Source organism: Scyliorhinus torazame, chromosome 5, assembly GCF_047496885.1.
Source record: "Scyliorhinus torazame isolate Kashiwa2021f chromosome 5, sScyTor2.1, whole genome shotgun sequence".
In the NCBI taxonomy this organism is placed as follows: Eukaryota; Metazoa; Chordata; class Chondrichthyes; order Carcharhiniformes; family Scyliorhinidae; genus Scyliorhinus; species Scyliorhinus torazame.
This window is the reverse complement of record NC_092711.1, coordinates 104,267,523-104,285,633: the sequence shown is the minus strand read 5'-3', so window position 1 is coordinate 104,285,633 and position 18,111 is coordinate 104,267,523. Positions and strand designations below refer to the sequence as shown.

General features: G+C 45.7%; 2 protein-coding genes and 1 long non-coding RNA gene across 7 annotated transcripts in view; 2 read left to right on the top strand and 1 right to left on the bottom strand.

Moving 5' to 3' along the window:
• Positions 1-4,182: 4,182 nt before the first annotated feature.
• Positions 4,183-7,123, top strand: LOC140419309 (uncharacterized). The gene is made up of 2 exons (XR_011945686.1): positions 4,183-4,320; positions 6,084-7,123. It is a non-coding gene; the product is annotated as an uncharacterized lncRNA (long non-coding RNA).
• A 1,150-nt stretch (positions 7,124-8,273) lies between these two features.
• Positions 8,274-10,393, top strand: LOC140417828 (uncharacterized). Its single transcript, XM_072501279.1, has 3 exons — positions 8,274-8,345; positions 9,371-9,793; positions 9,875-10,393. Exons 1-3 carry the CDS (start codon positions 8,274-8,276, stop codon positions 10,391-10,393), a joined length of 1,014 nt encoding a protein of 337 aa, XP_072357380.1.
• A 4,109-nt stretch (positions 10,394-14,502) lies between these two features.
• LOC140419306 (uncharacterized) overlaps positions 14,503-18,111 on the bottom strand; it is a 24,678-nt gene continuing 21,069 nt past the window's right edge. For all 5 annotated transcript variants that reach the window (XM_072503144.1, XM_072503142.1, XM_072503141.1 and 2 more), the window contains exon 2: positions 14,503-17,570. In XM_072503144.1, coding sequence (XP_072359245.1) covers positions 16,062-17,216 — 1,155 coding nt within the window. In that variant the 5' untranslated portion in view covers positions 17,217-17,570 and the 3' untranslated portion in view covers positions 14,503-16,061. The remainder of the gene's footprint in view (positions 17,571-18,111) is intronic.

Genomic DNA, 18,111 nt, shown 5'->3' with positions numbered 1-18,111 from the left:
CATACAGCGGATAGACCATTCACCTGCCCTGAATGTGGGAAGGGATTCACACGTTCATACAACCTTCTGACACATCAGCAGGTTCACAGTGAGGAGAGGCCGTTCACTTGCTCAGTGTGTGGGAAGGGATTCACTCATTCATCCAACCTTGTGAATCACCAGTGAGTTCACACTGGGGAGAGGTCATTCACCTGCTCTGTGTGTGGGAAGGGATTCAGTCGGGCATCCAACCTGCTGACACACCAGAGAGTTCACAGTGGGGAGAGGCCATTCACTTGCTCCATATGTGGGAAGGGATTTTCTCATTTATTTTATCTTATGAAACACCATCGAGTTCACACTGTGGAGCGGCCATTCAACTGTAATGTCTGTGGAAAAGGGTTTACTCACTCATCCCACCTGTTAACACACCAGCGAGTTCACAAGCAACCACAAGGTTTAGAATACACCCTTATTGATGCTGCTAATCATGTACAGGACTGAATAACGTTCACTCTGACAGTCTTAATCTGCCGATGAGGTTTATTATTCTGAATAAATGTGTTTGAAACGTTGTTGCAGATTTTTGTCTTTCCCACCTGAGTGTTGAACATCACACTGAACCTCTCCGCTTTCTGAGTGAACATCTCATTTATGGAGACTCAATCCTTTCTCTCTCTACCTCTCATTTTCTCTCTCTCTCTGATTGGCCCTGACTCACTTTTAATCTCCTATTTTCTAATAACCCTCTTTGAGGAAAATTTAAGTTTCTATAATGTCCCCTCATTTCTCCCAGTGATAATCCTCAGTCCATCTTCCAATTCAGAGAACATGTTAAAAAATTAAATAACCTCATATTTTAATGTTTAAAATGGGAAGTGAGGTGAATGTAATGCTGAGACCGGCAGCAATCTGTGTGGTTGTTCTTGATGCTGTCAGAGTGAGGTCACCCTCACAGGCAGGAAGACTGTTCACGGTGATAATGTGAAACTGACGCCTGCTGTTTCATTCTCAGGTAACACAACTTCCTGTTTCTCTGCTGCCGGTTCCAAACCGCACATCTCACTTCTGAGCAGAAAATAAATCCGCGGTCCACAATCTGGCGAGAACATCTGTCAGTGCGGCCTATATCTGTCCACAGAGTCAGGACAGAGTCCCACAGATCACATTGTGGTGACATTTACAAATGAGCCGGTTATTTCTGTTCAGAGTCTCCATTCCCGGACAGAAGCAGCTGTGTCTGTGGAACACTGAGTTTGACGAATGTGATATAAAATAGTTACTTTAGAGATATTAGTTAATGTAATGTAGAGGTAGGCCAGTCTAATTCTGGTGAGTTCACAGACAAAGGATTTCAGACCGCATGGAAAAGCAGGAAGAGGTGTGTCCACCAAAGCAGGAGAAAAGGATGCTGGGTAATAGGGGCCAGAGGAAGGGATTGGAAGTGAGCCAATCAGAATAGATTAACAGGTCAGGAGGGATATAGGATGACCTATGGGCATTGTGTATGTGAAACTTGATGCCATTTGAATGTATCAGTACAGATTCCTTTGTTCCATATCCTCACTTGATTCCAGACGTCCATGGAGCAGAATGTGCTTCGTGCTCCTGAGAATTGAGGAACGCTTGCAAGCTAAATAAAATAACTAATGCTGTACCTGCAAATCCATCTCGACTTTTATTGAGACCAGACTGACGGGTAAAGAAACTTGGGATTCTACAAGTTCCCTCTGCTCTCTGTAGCATAACCTGCTCCCTTATATTTTATATCATTCTTTCTGTGTTACTTATTTCCTCTATTTCTCAGCTTTTATCTCTTGCCACCTCACCTTTCTGTTTTTTAAAATCTCTCAGTTCTTCTATCAGTTTTTCTTTCTCCATCTATATTTCACTCCTATTCCTATTTAACTGAGGTGATCAAAATCATGAAGTGTTTGTGATAGATTGAAGAAGGAAAAAGAGGGAGAAAAACAGAAAATGTTGGAAAACTCAGCAGTTCTGGCAGCATCGGTACTGAGAGAAACCGAGTTAACGCTTCGAGTCCTTGTGACTCAGAGCAGGAGAAACCGGGATTGTCCCTCTGAGATCAGGGAAGGTGAAGGGGAGATTTAATAGAGGTCTTTAAAATGAGGAAGGCTTTGTGATGGTGTCGATGGGGAGGAGGAGGGTTTGTAACCAGAGGACACAGAGATTTAAGATATTTTACAACAGAACCCAAGGAGGTGATGAGGAGAATTGTTTTTACACAGTGATGTGATGTGATCTGGAATTCACACTGACACGCTGCAGGAAGCAGATTTCACAGTAACTTTCAAAGGGAATTGGATAAATTCTTGTGGACGGTAAATTGGCAGAGTTATGGTGAATGGGGTTAATTGGACAGTTCACTCATCTTTGTGACATTATGAATTTTGCTCAAACTGATGTTTTAACATTTGACCTTTTCAATCACAGTGTGTCTCAAAGAGAAGATTAAAACTTTGGTTTTGATGATCTGTCGGATACATTTCCTGTGTGACTGTGTAACTCGAGAACCACAAGAAGGAACAGAATATTTTCAGTTCCTCTAACAGATGTACCTCGAATATCAGAAATCTTTGGAGTTCCCCATGTCCTCATTGCTGTCCCCTTGGGTATAACAGCTCTCAATCAGGTGGAGTCAGTCACACGTGTCTCTGTCATGTTTCCATTCCTATTTTATCACACACCTCCCAGTGACACTCACCACAACACAGAAGCCTCAAAATATCGTTGCTTCCTTACAACTTGTCCTCCTATTACAATTGGATATTTACTGGGCCTTTTGTCTCGATTAATATCAGCTTACCTGCAGGTCAAATGACCTCAGAGGCACTGGAACCAGACTCTGTTTATTGTACCAGACTCATTCAGCCCAGGACCTACAGTGGTAACATACACCAGAATTGGAATAAAAAGCAGGTTATTGTCTAATGAAGGGAGCGACATGGTGGCCGCCGCGTGCATCACGCTCGATCATAAATCATAGAATTTAAAGTGCAGAAGGAGGCCATTCGGCCCATCGAGTCTGCACAGGCCCATGGAAATATCACGCGATCTAAGCCCACACCCCCACCGTATCCCGGTGACCCAGTAACACCATCTAACCTTTTTGGACACTAAGGGCAATTTTGCATGGCCAATCCACCAAACCTGCACATCTTAGGAATGTGGCAGGAAACTGGAGCTCCCGGAGGAAATCCATGTGGGCACGTGCAGAACGTGCAGACTCCGCACAGACATTGACCCAAGACGGGAATCGAACCTGGGACCCTGGAGCAGTGAAGCAACTGTGCTAACCACTGTGCTACGGTAGCACTGCTGCCTCACAGTGCCAAGGTCCCGGGTTCGATCCTGGCCCTGGGTCACTGTCCGTGTGGAGTTTGTAAATTCTCCCTGAGTCTCTGTGTGTCTCACCCCCACAACCTGAGGATGTGCAGAGCAGGTGGATTGGCCACACTAAATTTCCCCTTGGAAAAAAATGAATTCAGTACTCTAAATTTTTTTTTTCAAGGTTATTGTCTAATGGGACAGAGTAACACACACCAGAAGTGGATTATATTATGTTGTCAAGAAACCATGACTACTTCACTATTATTTGAAAACCAAATTTAGTTTTGGTTCTCTAGATGCTTACTGTATCATCATTACATTTGATCCAATGATGTTTTCACTCACAAACTGCAGCCTGACTTATTATGGGAACAGACAGTGTTTGTTGCTCTCAAAGTGAGTGAATCCTTTGCTGTTTCTCCTCTGGGCCCCATCTCCACTATTATTGTTACTGAGACTCTCACTGTTATTATTGGAGAATCAAGGGGCACAGTGGTTAGCACTGCTGCCTCACGGTGCTGAGGTCCCAGGTCCCATCCTGGCTCTGGGTCACTGTCCATGCGGAGTTTGCACATTCTCCCTGTGTTTGCGTGGGTTTTGACCCACAACCCAAAGATGTGCAGGGTAGGCGGATTGGCCACGTAGTCTAGTTATTTTTTAAAACATTATTGGACAATCAGCGAGTCAGCCTGAGCCTGTGGCGGCTGTCACCATCTGGGTACTGTCACAATGACCGGCTGATTGACAGCGGCTCCGGACCAATAGGAAGTGGAGGGGCGGGAGTGGAGGCCCGACCGAGAGAGGCTGGTCATCCAACCAATCGGAGTGAAAGAGAGGCGGGGCCCGCTGTGATTGAAGCATGCGCAGTATCAGTAATGGCGATGGAGTGCCGCTGCTTCTGTTTTGGATCTATAATTTGTAAGAGGCGGTTAACAATATGTAGGGTGCTTGAGATCGCGGGGAAGGTTGGAAACGCTGTGTAAGCACATTGTGAGTCATTAAACTCTGAAAAGAGTTTACCGGACCCAGATTGTACCGAGCGGGGCTGCAGCCCCTCATTTTCGGCCTGGATTAACGGCCGCCATCTTTATTGGAATGAGTGTGCACCATGGCGCATGCGTGGTCGCCATCTTTATCGGGGGCAACGTTTTGATGAGTGGGAGGAGCTTGTTACCCATTGTTCAGAATGCAGACAACTTGTCCAGGCAAAGTATAAGCGTGGAGAGGGCAGTACAGTGGATACCACTGGGACTCCGGCGCTTAGGACCCAGGTTTGAATCTTGGCCCTGGGTCACTGTCCCTGTGGAGTTTGCAAATTATCCCCGTGTCTGCATGGGTTTCACCCCCACGTGCAAGGTAGGTGGATTGACCATGTTAAATTGACCCTTAATTGGAAAAAATTAATTGGGTACTCTAAAGTTATTTTTAATAACTTTATTTTAAAAAAATTATTGGATAATCAGCCTGAGCCTGTGGCGGCTCTCACCATCTGGAACGGTCACAATGCCCGGGAGATTGACAGCGGCTCCGGACCAATAGGAAGAGGAGTGGCAGGCTGGAGGACTGACCGAGCGCAGCTGGTCCTCCAACCAATCAGAGTGAATGAAGGGCGAGGCCGGGCTATGATGAAAGCATGCACAGTATCAGTAATTGCTCCATAAATTGCCTTAATTGGAAATAAATAAATACATAAATAAATAATTGGATACTCTTTAAAAAAAAATTTTAAGTGCAGAGGGGAGCATGAACAGTCATACTGGATTAGGGAGCAGGAGAAGGGAATGTTGGGAATTTCTATCCTAGACTGGCAGTCATAGAATCCCGACAGTGCATAAGGAGGCCATTCAGCCCATCAAGTCTGCACAGATCCTCTGAAAGACCACCCTACCTAAGCCCCCGCCCTGTTCCCATAACCCCACCTAACAAACATATCTTTGGACATAAGGGGCAATTTAACATGGCCAATCCACCTTTGGACTGTGGGAGGAAACTGAAGCACCCCGAAGAAATCAACACAAACACAGGCAGACAGTGACCCACACAGACAGTGACCCAAAAGATCGAAATTGAATCCAAGTCCCTGGTACTGTTAAGGCAGCAGTGTTAATTGCTGTGCCACCATGCTGCCCCACACAATGATGGATTTGGGAAACTCCTTTTACAGGAAGTTAGAAAGGGAGAATTTACGCACGACAAACCCAAACCACAAATTTATTTTCTGAATTCCCTTTTTGGATTGACATTAGGGTTGACCTTTTGTAAATTTCATTTTCAGGATATTAGAAAAGGATTTACAGACCGGAACCTTGAGCAAACTCTTACATCACAATGTGACAGCTTCACTCGATTCATCAGGAAGTGAACATTATCGTCCTTTGAACACAAGTGTTTGCGTTTCAGGTCATTACCATTCGCTGTGTTTACACACTCACTCACACACACACATACATACACTCCCTCGCTGTCTATGCCTCTCTTTCCCAAATGCTCTCTGTCCCACACACACTCTGTCTCTCCCTCTCTCCCGCACCCTCTCTCTCTCGCACCCTCTCTCTCACACACACTCTCCCTCTCTCCTCCCATAGAGGTGAACCAGTTGTTTTTTATGACAACCCAGCAGTTTTCATGGTCACTTTTTCCCAGTGCCGGCCCCACAAATGTCCAGATTCATTCAGCTCAATTTCACAACCTGTCTTTGTGTTTTTGTGCGTTCTCTCTCACTCACTATTTTCTGTTTTGAATCAATTTTGCAGAGTATTAGAAGTGAAGGAACTTCAGTCAGGAAATTCGAACTGAACATCACATCAAGATCCACACTCACCAAAACGTTTGTAACATAAATATCATGAGAGTTTGAAGATGGAAGGAAGATGCACCGTTCACAGAGGGGACAAACCGTACACGTGTTCTGTGTGTGGACAAGGCTTCAGTCGATCATCTGGCCTTTCGAAACATAAATGCAGTCACACCGGGGAAAAACCTGGGAATGTGGGGATTGTGGGAAGGGATTCGATTATCCGTCCAAGTTGAAAATCCATCAGCGCACTCACACTGGGGAGAGACCGTTCACCTGCTTCGAGTGCGGGAAGGGATTCACACACTCATACCACTTGCAGACACACCAACACATTCATGCTGGGAAGAGGCCATTCACCTGTTCGCAGTGTGGGAAAGGATTTGCTCATTCCTCCAATCTGCTGAGACACCAGTGAATTCACACTAGGGAGAGACCATTTAAATGTCCAGACCGTGAGAAATGTTATGAGAGTTCTGGGGAAGTGATATCTCATCAACGTGTTCACACCGAGGAGAGGCCGTTCAGGTGCTCTCACTGGGACTGGGTTCAGACGATCATCTGACCTCTCTGTGCATCAGCGAGTTCACACTGGGGAGAGACCATTTAAATGTCCAGACTGTGAGAAGTGTTATAAAAGTTCTGGGGAACTGATATCTCATCACCGTGTTCACACTGACGAGAGACCGTTCAGGTGCTCTCACTGTGGAAGTGGATTCAGGCGATCATCTGACCTCACTGTACACCAGCGAGTTCACACTGGAGAGAAGCCGTTCACACTGCTCGGAGTGTGGGAGGGGATTCACTCAATTATCCAACCTGCTGATGCACGAGCAAGTTCACAAGTAACTTCAGTGATTGGAGCTCGCTGTTAATCACATCCTGGACTGGAACATGTTCATTGGGGTCAGTTGCTGCTGATGTTCATAAACTCTAATCCAGTAACAAAGAATTAAATTCTGAATAAAAATCAAGTCAAATCAGTTTGTGTTAAACAAAGCGTGTGGTGTCTTTTTAATATTGCTAACACAAGTTAGTTCCTTTTGAAGGTTTCCTTCTCCCCGTGTCCTCCATCCTCACCTCCAACAACAAGTGTGAGGAGCTCTCACAGCTTCTTTGTCATGAAGATTGAGACAATCTGATCAGCTACCTCTGCTGCTTTCCTCCACTAACCTACCGGACGAAACTGTCTCTAAAGCCCATTTTTGTCCAAGTTCTGAACTTACATCTTTCTCTATTTTCTCTACCGTCAGAACTCACCTTGTCCATGAGACCCCCGTTCTGCTCCATTGATAATTCCCATAAACTGCTGACATCCCAACTTCTCCATGTGAGCCGATATAGTGAAGAGCTCTCTATCTCTGCTGGTACTGTCTCAGTGTTAAATCCACTGTCATCACGCATCCCAAAAAAACACTTGTCCCTCCCAGCTTTGCAAACTACTTCTCCATCTCCAAACTCCCTTTCCTCTCCACAGTCCTTGTACTCAGTTTCCCCGAAGGATCTATCCTTAGCCCCTCCTATTTCTCATCTACAAGCTGCCACGAGGTGACATGAAATTAAATTAAAATCACTTATTGTCACAAGTAGGCTTCAAATGAAGTTACTGTGAAAAGCCCCTAGTCGCCACATTCCAGCACCTGTTCGGGGAGGCTGGTACAGGAATTGAACCGTGCTGCTGGCCTGCCTTGGTCTGCTTTAAAAGCCAGCTATTTAGCCCTGTGCTAAACCAGCCCTAAAACACTGTGTTAGTTTTCACATGCACACTGACAACACCCAGCTCTACCTCCCCACCATCCCTCTCCATTCCTCAAACCCCATTTATCCAGGCGAATCACTGAACAACGCAAACACCTCATTCACTCTATGCTAATTTACTCATGGCGCAAGTATTCATTTGGAATACATTTGTGATCATTTTTAAATTGAGGTCAGGGCTGCTCGTGCGCCATCAGCAGAATCTATTAAAGAAGATGATTACGATTAAAATGCAGATGGAGAGAAAGACCTGGCGGGGGGGAAACAGCTAAATCTAAGAGAAAAGAAAAGTGAACCACAGGAGAAGGGAGGAGAGTGAAGGGACAGGGAATAATAGAGGGGAATCAGAGAGGGTGGGGGGAGGCGAGGGAATGAAAGCCGGAAGGAGAGCATGGGAAACGACAAGCTCAGCAAATACAGTAACAGAGAGCAAGAGAAGACTGGCCGAATGGCGGAAGCAGAGGTGAACGCGCAACAACAGCGGCAGTGAAAACCGTCCAGAAGCAAGCAAAAACACCAACACCAGATCAATTCTTGTATTGCTTCTCTGTATTGGACAGAACTACTGTAATTGTTTCTCCGGCACCCAAATGTATATGCACCTCCCCAGTTCTCCCCCCCCCCCCCCCCCCACACACACACACACACAATCAGGTGCCTACTTATTTGTCAAACGTAAGATTGCAAATGGTACAGCGTTGCTGTTTTTGTGCCAGTGTACAATATCCTACCAGTTTTTTCCTTTTTAAAAAAAATATATATTTCAATCTGTGTACATAACTGTAAATATACTATGTTCAAAACCCAATAAAAAACATTTATTAAAAAAAAGATTAAAATGGAAATTTCGAACCCAGAGATAGAGAAACTTTTCAGGGAATCAGAAGATTTGGGGAGGATGGTGAGAAGTTGGAGATTAAATCAAGATCAGCCATGATCACAGTGAATGTTGAAGCAGCTCAATGGGCTTTATGGTATACTCCTGCTCCTATTTCATATGTTCGTATAGAGGCCAGAATCCTGTGTAGGCCCAGACCGGATGGTAGGTTCCCATCCTTGAAGGAAATTCCTGACCAGGTAGATTTTTATGACAATCCAGCAGTTTTCATGGTCACTTTTTCCCAGTGCCGGCCCCACAAATGACCAGATTCATTCAGCTCAATTTCACAACCTGCCTTTGTGTTTTTGTGGGTTCTCCCTCACTCCCTATTTTCTGTTTTAAATCAGTTTCACAGGGTGTTCGAAGGGGAGGATTTGCAGTTGGGAAACTGAAAACAGACATCACATCAGGATCTGAATATCATCAGATTTTTAACATGCAAGAAAATAGCAATGCTAGCAGTGCGGAGAAATGTGGGGACTGTGAGCAGGGATTCAGATCCCTGTCGGAGCTGGAAGCCCATCCGCCCAGTCACACTGGGGAGAGACTGGTCACCTGTCCAGTCTGGGAAGGGATTCACCTGATCATCCAACCTGCTGAGACACCAGCGAGTTCATAGTGGGGAGGCGCCATTCACCTGCCCAGAGTGTGGGAAGGGATTCACTCGATCATCAGGGCTGCAACACCACCAGCGGGTTCACACTAGGGAGAGGCCATTCACCTGCTCCAAGTGTGGAAAGGGATTTACTGATTCTTCCACTCTGTTGAAAGATCAGCAGGTTCACACAGACGAGAGACCTTTTAAATGTGTAGACTGTGAGAGGTGCTATAAAAGTTCCCTCAACCTAAAGCATCATCAGCGAGCTCACACTGATGAGAGACCGTTCAGGTGCTCGGACTGTGGAACTGGGTTCAGGCAGTCATCTGAACTCACTGTACACCAGCGAATTCACACTGGGGACAGGCCGTTCACCTGCTCCAAGTGTGGAAAGGGATTCAGCGATACATCCACCCTGCTGAAACACCTGCAGGTTCACACTGAAGTGAGACCTTTTAAATGTGTAGACTGTGAGAGGTGCTATAAAAGTTCCCTCAACCTAAAGCATCATCAGCGAACTCACACTGATGAGAGACCGTTCAGGTGCTCGGACTGTGGAACTGGGTTCAGGCAGTCATCTGAACTCACTGTACACCAGCGAATTCACACTGGGGACAGGCCGTTCACCTGCTCCAAGTGTGGAAAGGGATTCAGCGATACATCCACCCTGCTGAAACACCTGCAGGTTCACACTGAAGTGAGACCATTTCAATGCACTGACTGTGGGAAGTGCTATAAAAGTCCTGTGGACCTGATGCACCATCAGCTTGTTCACACTGATGAGAGACCATTCAGGTGCTCTCACTGTGGGACAGGGTTCAGGCAATCATCTCAACTGACTGTACACCAACAAATTCACACCAGGGAGAGGCCATTCACCTGCTGCGAGTGTGGGAAAGGATTCACTCAGTCATCCACTCTGCAAAGACACCAGCGAGTTCACACTGGGGAGAGACCGTTCCCTTGCTTCGTGTGTGGGAAGAGATTCACTCGGTTGTCCATCCTGACAAGTCACCAGCGTGTTTGCAAATAATTAGTGATAGTATTTTACTGGTAATCACATCCAGGAATGAACCTAGTTCATAAATGTCGATTTCTACTGATGTTTTATCAAGAACATTTGTCAGAAGAATCTTAAGATATTGAACTATTTTCTATGTGGAATATTATCATTTTTTGTAACTGGTGAAGTGTGAGAGTGGTCCTTGCGATGGGAGATAGAGTAGCTGTGTGAATATAAACTTTGATGTGTTAATGAGCCCAGCTAGACTTCAAACCAGATGTTCACTGAAAAAATTTAGTCAGGTTGGGTAGCGAACAGAAACAGATGTGAATGGGTGTTGTGATTCAAAAGATAAAAGATGCAAGTGTAGCCATCTGGGATGGCCACTTCCAGAATACAAAATGGACGCTCGCAAAGAATATAGGGAACTGTGGACAATGTTAGGAAAACAAGCAGGCACAGAGCCCGAATGCAGATTGGGGAGACAGCTCCCAGATGGAATTGAAACTATAGGTCAATTAGCATATTGAGGGCCCATCTCTGGGAACAAAGGAAAGACACTCAAGCAACCGATACTGTTTCAGACATCCCGGCGCCAGTTCCCCAACCGAAAGCACAAACAAAGCAAGGCCAACGGCTACCAAAGCCACGCTCAGCTATCAGGGCACCCACCCCTTTATTGGTGAAGATCAATACCAGTGATCGAGAAGCGGCCCAATTAATTGGGGCCAAGTTTAAAGCCCACCTAACAGCGTGCGAAGCCCCTCCGGGTATAAGAAGGAACTCCCACGAGAGAATCACTCTCTTGGAATTGGCTCTCAAAGCGGAGAGACCCTTCCACCAGCTGCACCAGAAGCAAGTAAGTTCAAGGTCAACGCTCGCTACCAGACCGACGACCTTAGCTGTTCTCCTGTACCTCTTCGAACCCAACAACCTCCGATCCGAACAAAAGATCCCCTGACTGAGTGGGTACCCGAAGCTAAGTATAGGCTTTAGTGTTAGAGATAGTTTAGTTTGTGGTACTTTGTGCAGGTGTTGATCTTACTGTGTGTGTAAATAAATAGTATTGACTTTGAACTAACTAACTGGTGTATTGGCTCTTTGATCAGTATTCGGATTTGAACCTTGTGGCGGTATCGAGAGATACCTGGCGACTAAAGCAAACACAATTAGGATTAAGGAAGGCAACCCTATTGACCGCCATATTTAGAACCAGAGAAACAGCAACACAAGGTGTGAAAGAAAGGTGTCATGAATGAAATATGGATAAAGTAAATTCACTTTTTAAAATTATGAATGTTAAAGTAAAGAGATTATATTAATCAATTCTGGGAGAGATTAGTTCAAAAGAAATTGGGTAAAATGATGGAGAGATCAAAGGGAAAGAATGTAGTTAAGGGGATACTGAAATAAAAATTGCTTATTGTCACAAGTAGGCTTCAAATGAAGTTACTGTGAAAAGCCCGTGACACCTGGGAAGATGCTGTTTGAATCTCAGCCCAGAAAGCTGTGTGAAGGAAGCCAGATTTGAAAAGCCAGTTAACTGCTGGTTAACCTCGAGCAAATTGGAGTAAAGGCACAGTTTGGGACAAGGTTTCTGCATTTTATAGATCTTAAAATCTATAAGGCGTTCCTGGACAGATTGGGGAAGGTTCGCTCTGAGGTAGTTAAATTAAGATTGTTTGGAACTGTTTAAGGTATTGGGATGTGTGAAGCCATTGACTTATTTTAAGTGTACTTCTATATCATTTTATTTACTTTCCTATTCCATCATAAACATTTACTTTGCTAAGAAACCATCACAACTAGTCGGGGACATCATTTCTGGAGTTCACAACCTCTCCTATACAAATTGCAAAGACAAACTGTGAGGACAAATGTCTCAAATTTCCTTTCTGGCCGTGCCCTTAACAGTAAATAAACTCCAGCTCAGTTTTAGGGGTTAATATTCCAGGTAAAAGTTAAATAAATCAGCATTGCGTGAAACAATGTGCATCAACTTTTAAAAAATATTTCTAACAAAAGTTCTTCCCTTTGAAATGTTGTCCCCCCCTCCCCCCGTTTCATCCATCCTCACCTCCGACAAGTGTGTGGAGTTCATGGGGTTTCTTTGTCACTGAAATTGAGACAATCTGATCAGCTGCCTCTGCTGCTTCCCTCCCTCCCACTAACCCACCAGACCAAACTGTCTACAGTTCCTCCTCGTCTGAGCCCTGAACCCGGATCTTTCCGCAGTTTCTCTCCTATCTTCTCTCTCCCTCCAAGCTTATATTGTCCACGAGACCCAACTTCTGTTCCCTTGACTCCATTCTCACAAAACAGTTGACCATCCAACCTCTCTATGTTAGTTGATATGTTTCCAGTTCTCTCTCATTTGGTTCTGTCCTTCTCACTTTAATGCAGCATCATCTCCCATCCTAAACAGAACACTTGACCCCACCATCTCTACAGATTTCCAAGACATTAAGGGCAGCACGGTAGCATAGTGGTTAACACAATTGCTTCACAGCTCTAGGGTCCAAGGTTCGATTCCCGGCTTGGGTCAATGTCTGTGCGGAGTCTGCACGTTCTCCCCGTGTGTGTGTGGGTTTCCTCCGGGTGCCCCGGTTTCCTTCCACAGTCCAAAGATGTGCAGGTTAGGTGGATTGGCTATGCTAAATTGCCCTTAGTGTCCAAAATTTCCCTTAGTGTTGGGTGGGGTTACTGGGTTATGGGGATAGGGTGGGGGTGTTGGCTTGGGTAGGGTGCTCTTTCCAAGAGCCGGTGCAGACTCGATGGGCCGAATGGCCTCCTTCTGCACTATAAATTCTATGATCTCCAATCTCCCTTTCCTCTCCAAATCCCTTATACTCGGTGTTCCCGAAGGATCTATCCTCAGCCACTCATATTTCTCGTGAGGTGACATCATCCAAAAGCACCGTGTTAGTTTTCACATGTATACTGACAACACCCAGCTCTACCTCACCACCATCCCTCTCCATTCCTCCACTGTCACTCAATTATCAAACTGCGTATCCCACGTCCAGTACTGGATGAAAGGTTTTCCTCCAATTAAAAATTGGGAAGACCAAAGCCATTGACTTCAATCACCACTACAAATTCCGTTCCCTAACCCCCGAGTCCATCCCTCTCCCTGAGAACTGTCTGAGGCTGAACCACGCTCTGCACAATCTCCGTGTCAGATCTGACCCCAAGATGAGTTTCGGACCCCATATCCACACCATCACTGAGACCAGATATTTCAATCTCCATAATGTTACCAGGGTCCAGCTCACCCCAGCTCATTCGCTGCTCTTATTTTGTGTAATAACCTTTGATGTGGCACCTTGGGAAATACCTTCTGGAAATCCAGATAAAGCACATCTACAGGTTCCCCTTTATTGACATCCCTTGTTACTTCCTCAGTGAACCTTGACAAATTAGTCAGTCACGATTGATTCCTTAAACCCATTTTCAAACAGTGTCAAAAGAAAATTCAAATCTCCTCAACCCCTCTGGCTCCTTTGCCAATTACCTTAGAGGGACTCACTTTCTGTTAAAGAGCTTGTCAACCCATTTCACCCATTTTTCCGAAAGTGAATAAATTTAATCAAGACAAGTTCAACCAATTCAACTATTTTCCTGTTAAAAGTTTATTGATGAAACGGAACATGGTTAAAAAAACTAACAGAAAATTACTTGAGGATCAAAGACAACCAGAGTAACAGGATGTTCACAATGTTCTGGACCCAAATGGTTTCCCTTCGGCTCCTCTGTACCCTGTTCCCATGACTCCCCGCTTTGGACACGGGGGCACTGAACGCTGGTGGTCACATCACCGTCAGCCCCGGTCACCCCCCCCCCCCCCCCACCCGATTGGTTGGAGGTGCAGTTCCCAGTCAGTCCTCCAGCACATTCCTGTCTCTATTAGCGACGCCCATGGCAGTTCCCCAACTGGGGCAGGCCCCGTTATTCTCAGCTAAATTCAGCCCTCAGCTCCATCACCTGGCTGTCACTGACACGAGCAATAGAGACAGAAAGGTGCCCGAGGGTCAAATAGGAAGACAAAACTTGTGGATTAGGACCCCCGATAAAGGTCAGCAACTTCTTATAAAAAGTCAAATTCCCAGTCAACAAATTAAAGGATCACACGACGGGACTTCAAGTTTTATGAGTTTTAATGCAACAAAAAAACAAACTAGAAGCTACTTTAACTCGGAAACCTACACATTAAACTATAAACTAGAACTTCGCCCTTTATACAATCTAAAATCACACTCCACAATTATAGTTACTCTGTCCTGGAAGTCGAAACTTAATTGTCTCAGAACCTGTCCAAAGTGATGATTCATTCCCGAGGATTTACTTCAGTTCTTCGACCAAGACACTGAGAAACAAAGGGAGAATAGAATAGAATGTGAACTGGCAAAATACTTAAAAATGGACTGTAAACTCTTCTGTGGCTACGTAAAAAGGAAATGTTTGGCTCAGGCACAGTTTTGTCCGTTCCGGATAGAGTCAGGAGAATTTAGAATGAGGAATAGAGATCTCTACAGCCACCTCGTTCAACACTCTGGGATGTAGGTCATCAGCTTTGGGGGATTTATTGACTTTCAACCCCATTAATTTTTCCAGTGCTACCTTTTCACCAATACTAATCTCTGCCAGTCCCTTGGTTCTCTGGTGTTTTGGGGACAATTTCTGTATCTTCCTCTGTGAAGACAGACACACATTGTTCAGTTTCTCTGCCATTTCCTTACTCCCCATTCTAAACTCTCCTGGCTCTGCCTGGAATGGACCCACATTGGTCTTTGCGAATCTTTTCCTTTTCACATTCCTGTAGAAGCTTTTCCAGTCGATTTTTATGTTTCTCGCCAGTTTGCTCTCATCAGTTTCTTGGTCCTCCTTTGCTGAATTCTAATGGATCTCATGGAATCTTTAACTTTTCTTGTTAGCCACGGTTACAGCACTTTTCCTTTGGATTTTCGTTCCTTAAAGAAACCTATATTTGTTGTATATATGTGAAATTAAAGTTGTTCAATCACAGAGGACCATAGGCTGCTCTCCCCTTTGACAGAGAGAGAGCTGACTGGAGGTGATTTAACCCGAGGGTCAGCACACCTCAGGCGAGGGGCCTGGTTGAGAAGGTGGGGCCTTCATGAATAAACTCAGCCAGTACGGGAGTTGAATCCTCACTGTTGACCTTGCTCTGCATCACGAACCAGTCGTCCACTCAACTGAGATAACCAACCCTGATAAATATGTAATAATTCCTTAAATATTAGGTATTCCCTGTACCAATCAGTTTCCCAGTCCACCTCAGACAACTTGCCCCTCGTACCCTGATAGTTTTCTTCTGTGAGGAACGCCCAGATAACTTAAACAAAAGAACCATGTAATCACCCGGGCCCCTCTCCATGACAACGTGGCATGCTTTGCTGGGTTCCAAACAGAAATGGCAACTAAATATCTTCAAACTTCCAAACACCCTTTCACTCTGTGATCCTTGTGCAATTTGAAGCCAGGTATTAGCAACAAGGCTCAAAGAGCATTAGCCCACTGGAGGCAAAGTGGTGAGACCGGTCAGTCCAGCAGAAAGAAACCCTCCGACCATCCTCTCTGACCACCTGTCAGAATGAACAAAATGCAGTCCTGGATGTAGACCAGAAACAATAACAGCAGAATCCAACCCCTGTCATCAATTGTGAAATTGTTGGTGTCACAGCTGGTGTGGTAAAACATGCAATCCCGTCTCACATTGTGAAGTGGACGGCCTCTCCCCAGTGTGAACTCGCTGGTGTCTCCGCAGGTGGGATAACTGAGTAAATCCTTTCCCACACTGAGAGCAGGTGAACGGCCTCTGCCCAGTGTGAACTCGCTGGTGCCTCCGCAGGTTGGATACGTCAGTAAATCCTTTCCCACATTGAGAGCAGGTGAACGGCCTCTCTCCAGTGTGAACTCGCTGGTGTGACTGCAGGTTGGATACTTGACTAAATCCTTTCCCACACTGAGAGCAGGTGAACGGCCTCTGCCCAGTGTGAACTCGCCGGTGCCTCCGCAGGTTGGATACGTCAGTAAATCCTTTCCCACATTGAGAGCAGGTGAACGGCCTCTCTCCAGTGTGAACTCGCTGGTGTGACTGCAGGTTCAATACTCGAGTAAATCCTTTCCCACACTGAAAGCAGGTGAACGGCCTCTGCCCAGTGTGAACTCGCTGGTGCCTCCGCAGGTTGGATACGTCAGTAAATCCTTTCCCACATTGAGAGCAGGTGAACGGCCTCTCTCCAGTGTGAACTCGCTGGTGTGACTGCAGGTTGAATACTCGAGTAAATCCTTTCCCACACTGAGAGCAGGGGAATGGCCTCTCTCCAGTGTGAACTCGCTGGTGTCTCCGCAGGTCAGATAATGGAGTAAATCCCTTCCCACATTGGGAGCAGTTGAATGACCTCACCCCAGTGTGAACTCGCTGATGTGTCTGCAGGGTGGAGAACCAAGTAAATTCCTTCCCACACTGAGAGCAGGTGAACGGCCTCTGCCCAGTGTGAACTCGCTGGTGCCTCCGCAGGTTGGATACGTCAGTAAATCCCTTCCCACATTGAGAGCAGGAGAATGGCCTCTCTCCAGTGTGAACTCGCTGATGTGTCTGCAGGGTGGATAACCGAGTAAATCCCTTCCCACACTTGGAGCAGGTGAATGGCCTCTCCCCAGTGTGAACTCGCTGGTGAGCCTGCAGGCTGGAGAACTGAGTAAATCCCTTCCCACATTTTGAGCAGGTGAACGGCCTCTCCCCAGTGTGACTGCGTTGATGAATCTCCAGCTGAGATGGGGCTCTGAATCCCTTCCCACAGTCCCCACATTTCCACGGTTTCTCCATGTTTTGGGTCTCCTCACATCTCTCCAGGTTGGATGATCAGTCAAAGCCTTGTCCACAACACGGGTACGGTCTCTCCCCACTCTGAATGTTGTGATGTTTTTCAGGCTGTGTAACTGGTTAAAGCTCTTTCCACAGTCAGTTCACCGGAACTCTCTCACTCGGGTGTGTGTTGTGTGGGTCTCGGTGCTTTTTCAGTCACACTGATGGTTGAAATATTTTGCTGACAGTTCGGGGAAACATTTTTCCTTCTAGATTGAAAGGCCGATGATATTCAGGATCCAAGGAAGGGAGTGACTGTCAGATCGAGACGTGATGATTGAGATTTCTGTCTGTAATTCCTTCTCATCTAATATCCTGCAAAAACAATTTACAAAATTCATCACTGTCAGTACAGGATAGAAACTCAGAACAGACAATTCTAGTTTCTATGAAATATCATTTCCTCTATTGTTCTCCAAAAGCTGTAAATCTCCATTCCACACACTCTCCCCTCCATTCTCACTCTGCTGTATCTAATATTCACCCTCCTAATTCTCCTGAAGGTGCTGATTCAGGCTGATTGACACATCCCAGCTTACAGCTTCCTGTCCAGGGGATCATAACAAATATGAGCTGCAGTCGGCCATTCGGGCCATCGAACCTGAACCATTCAATGGGATCATTGGTCAATCTACCTCAGCACCGTTTTCCCACACTATCCCCCATATCCCCCGACGTCTTCAATATCTAGAAACCTATCAATCTGTATCTTGAAAATACTTGATGACTGAAGCTCCAGAATCCTCTGGGGTAGAGAATTCCAAAGCTTCACCACATCCTCGAATAAAGAAATCCCCCTCCTCATCTCAGCTTTCTCTCCATTTTCCTGCCAGTACCCCATAACCCTGCGGGAGAG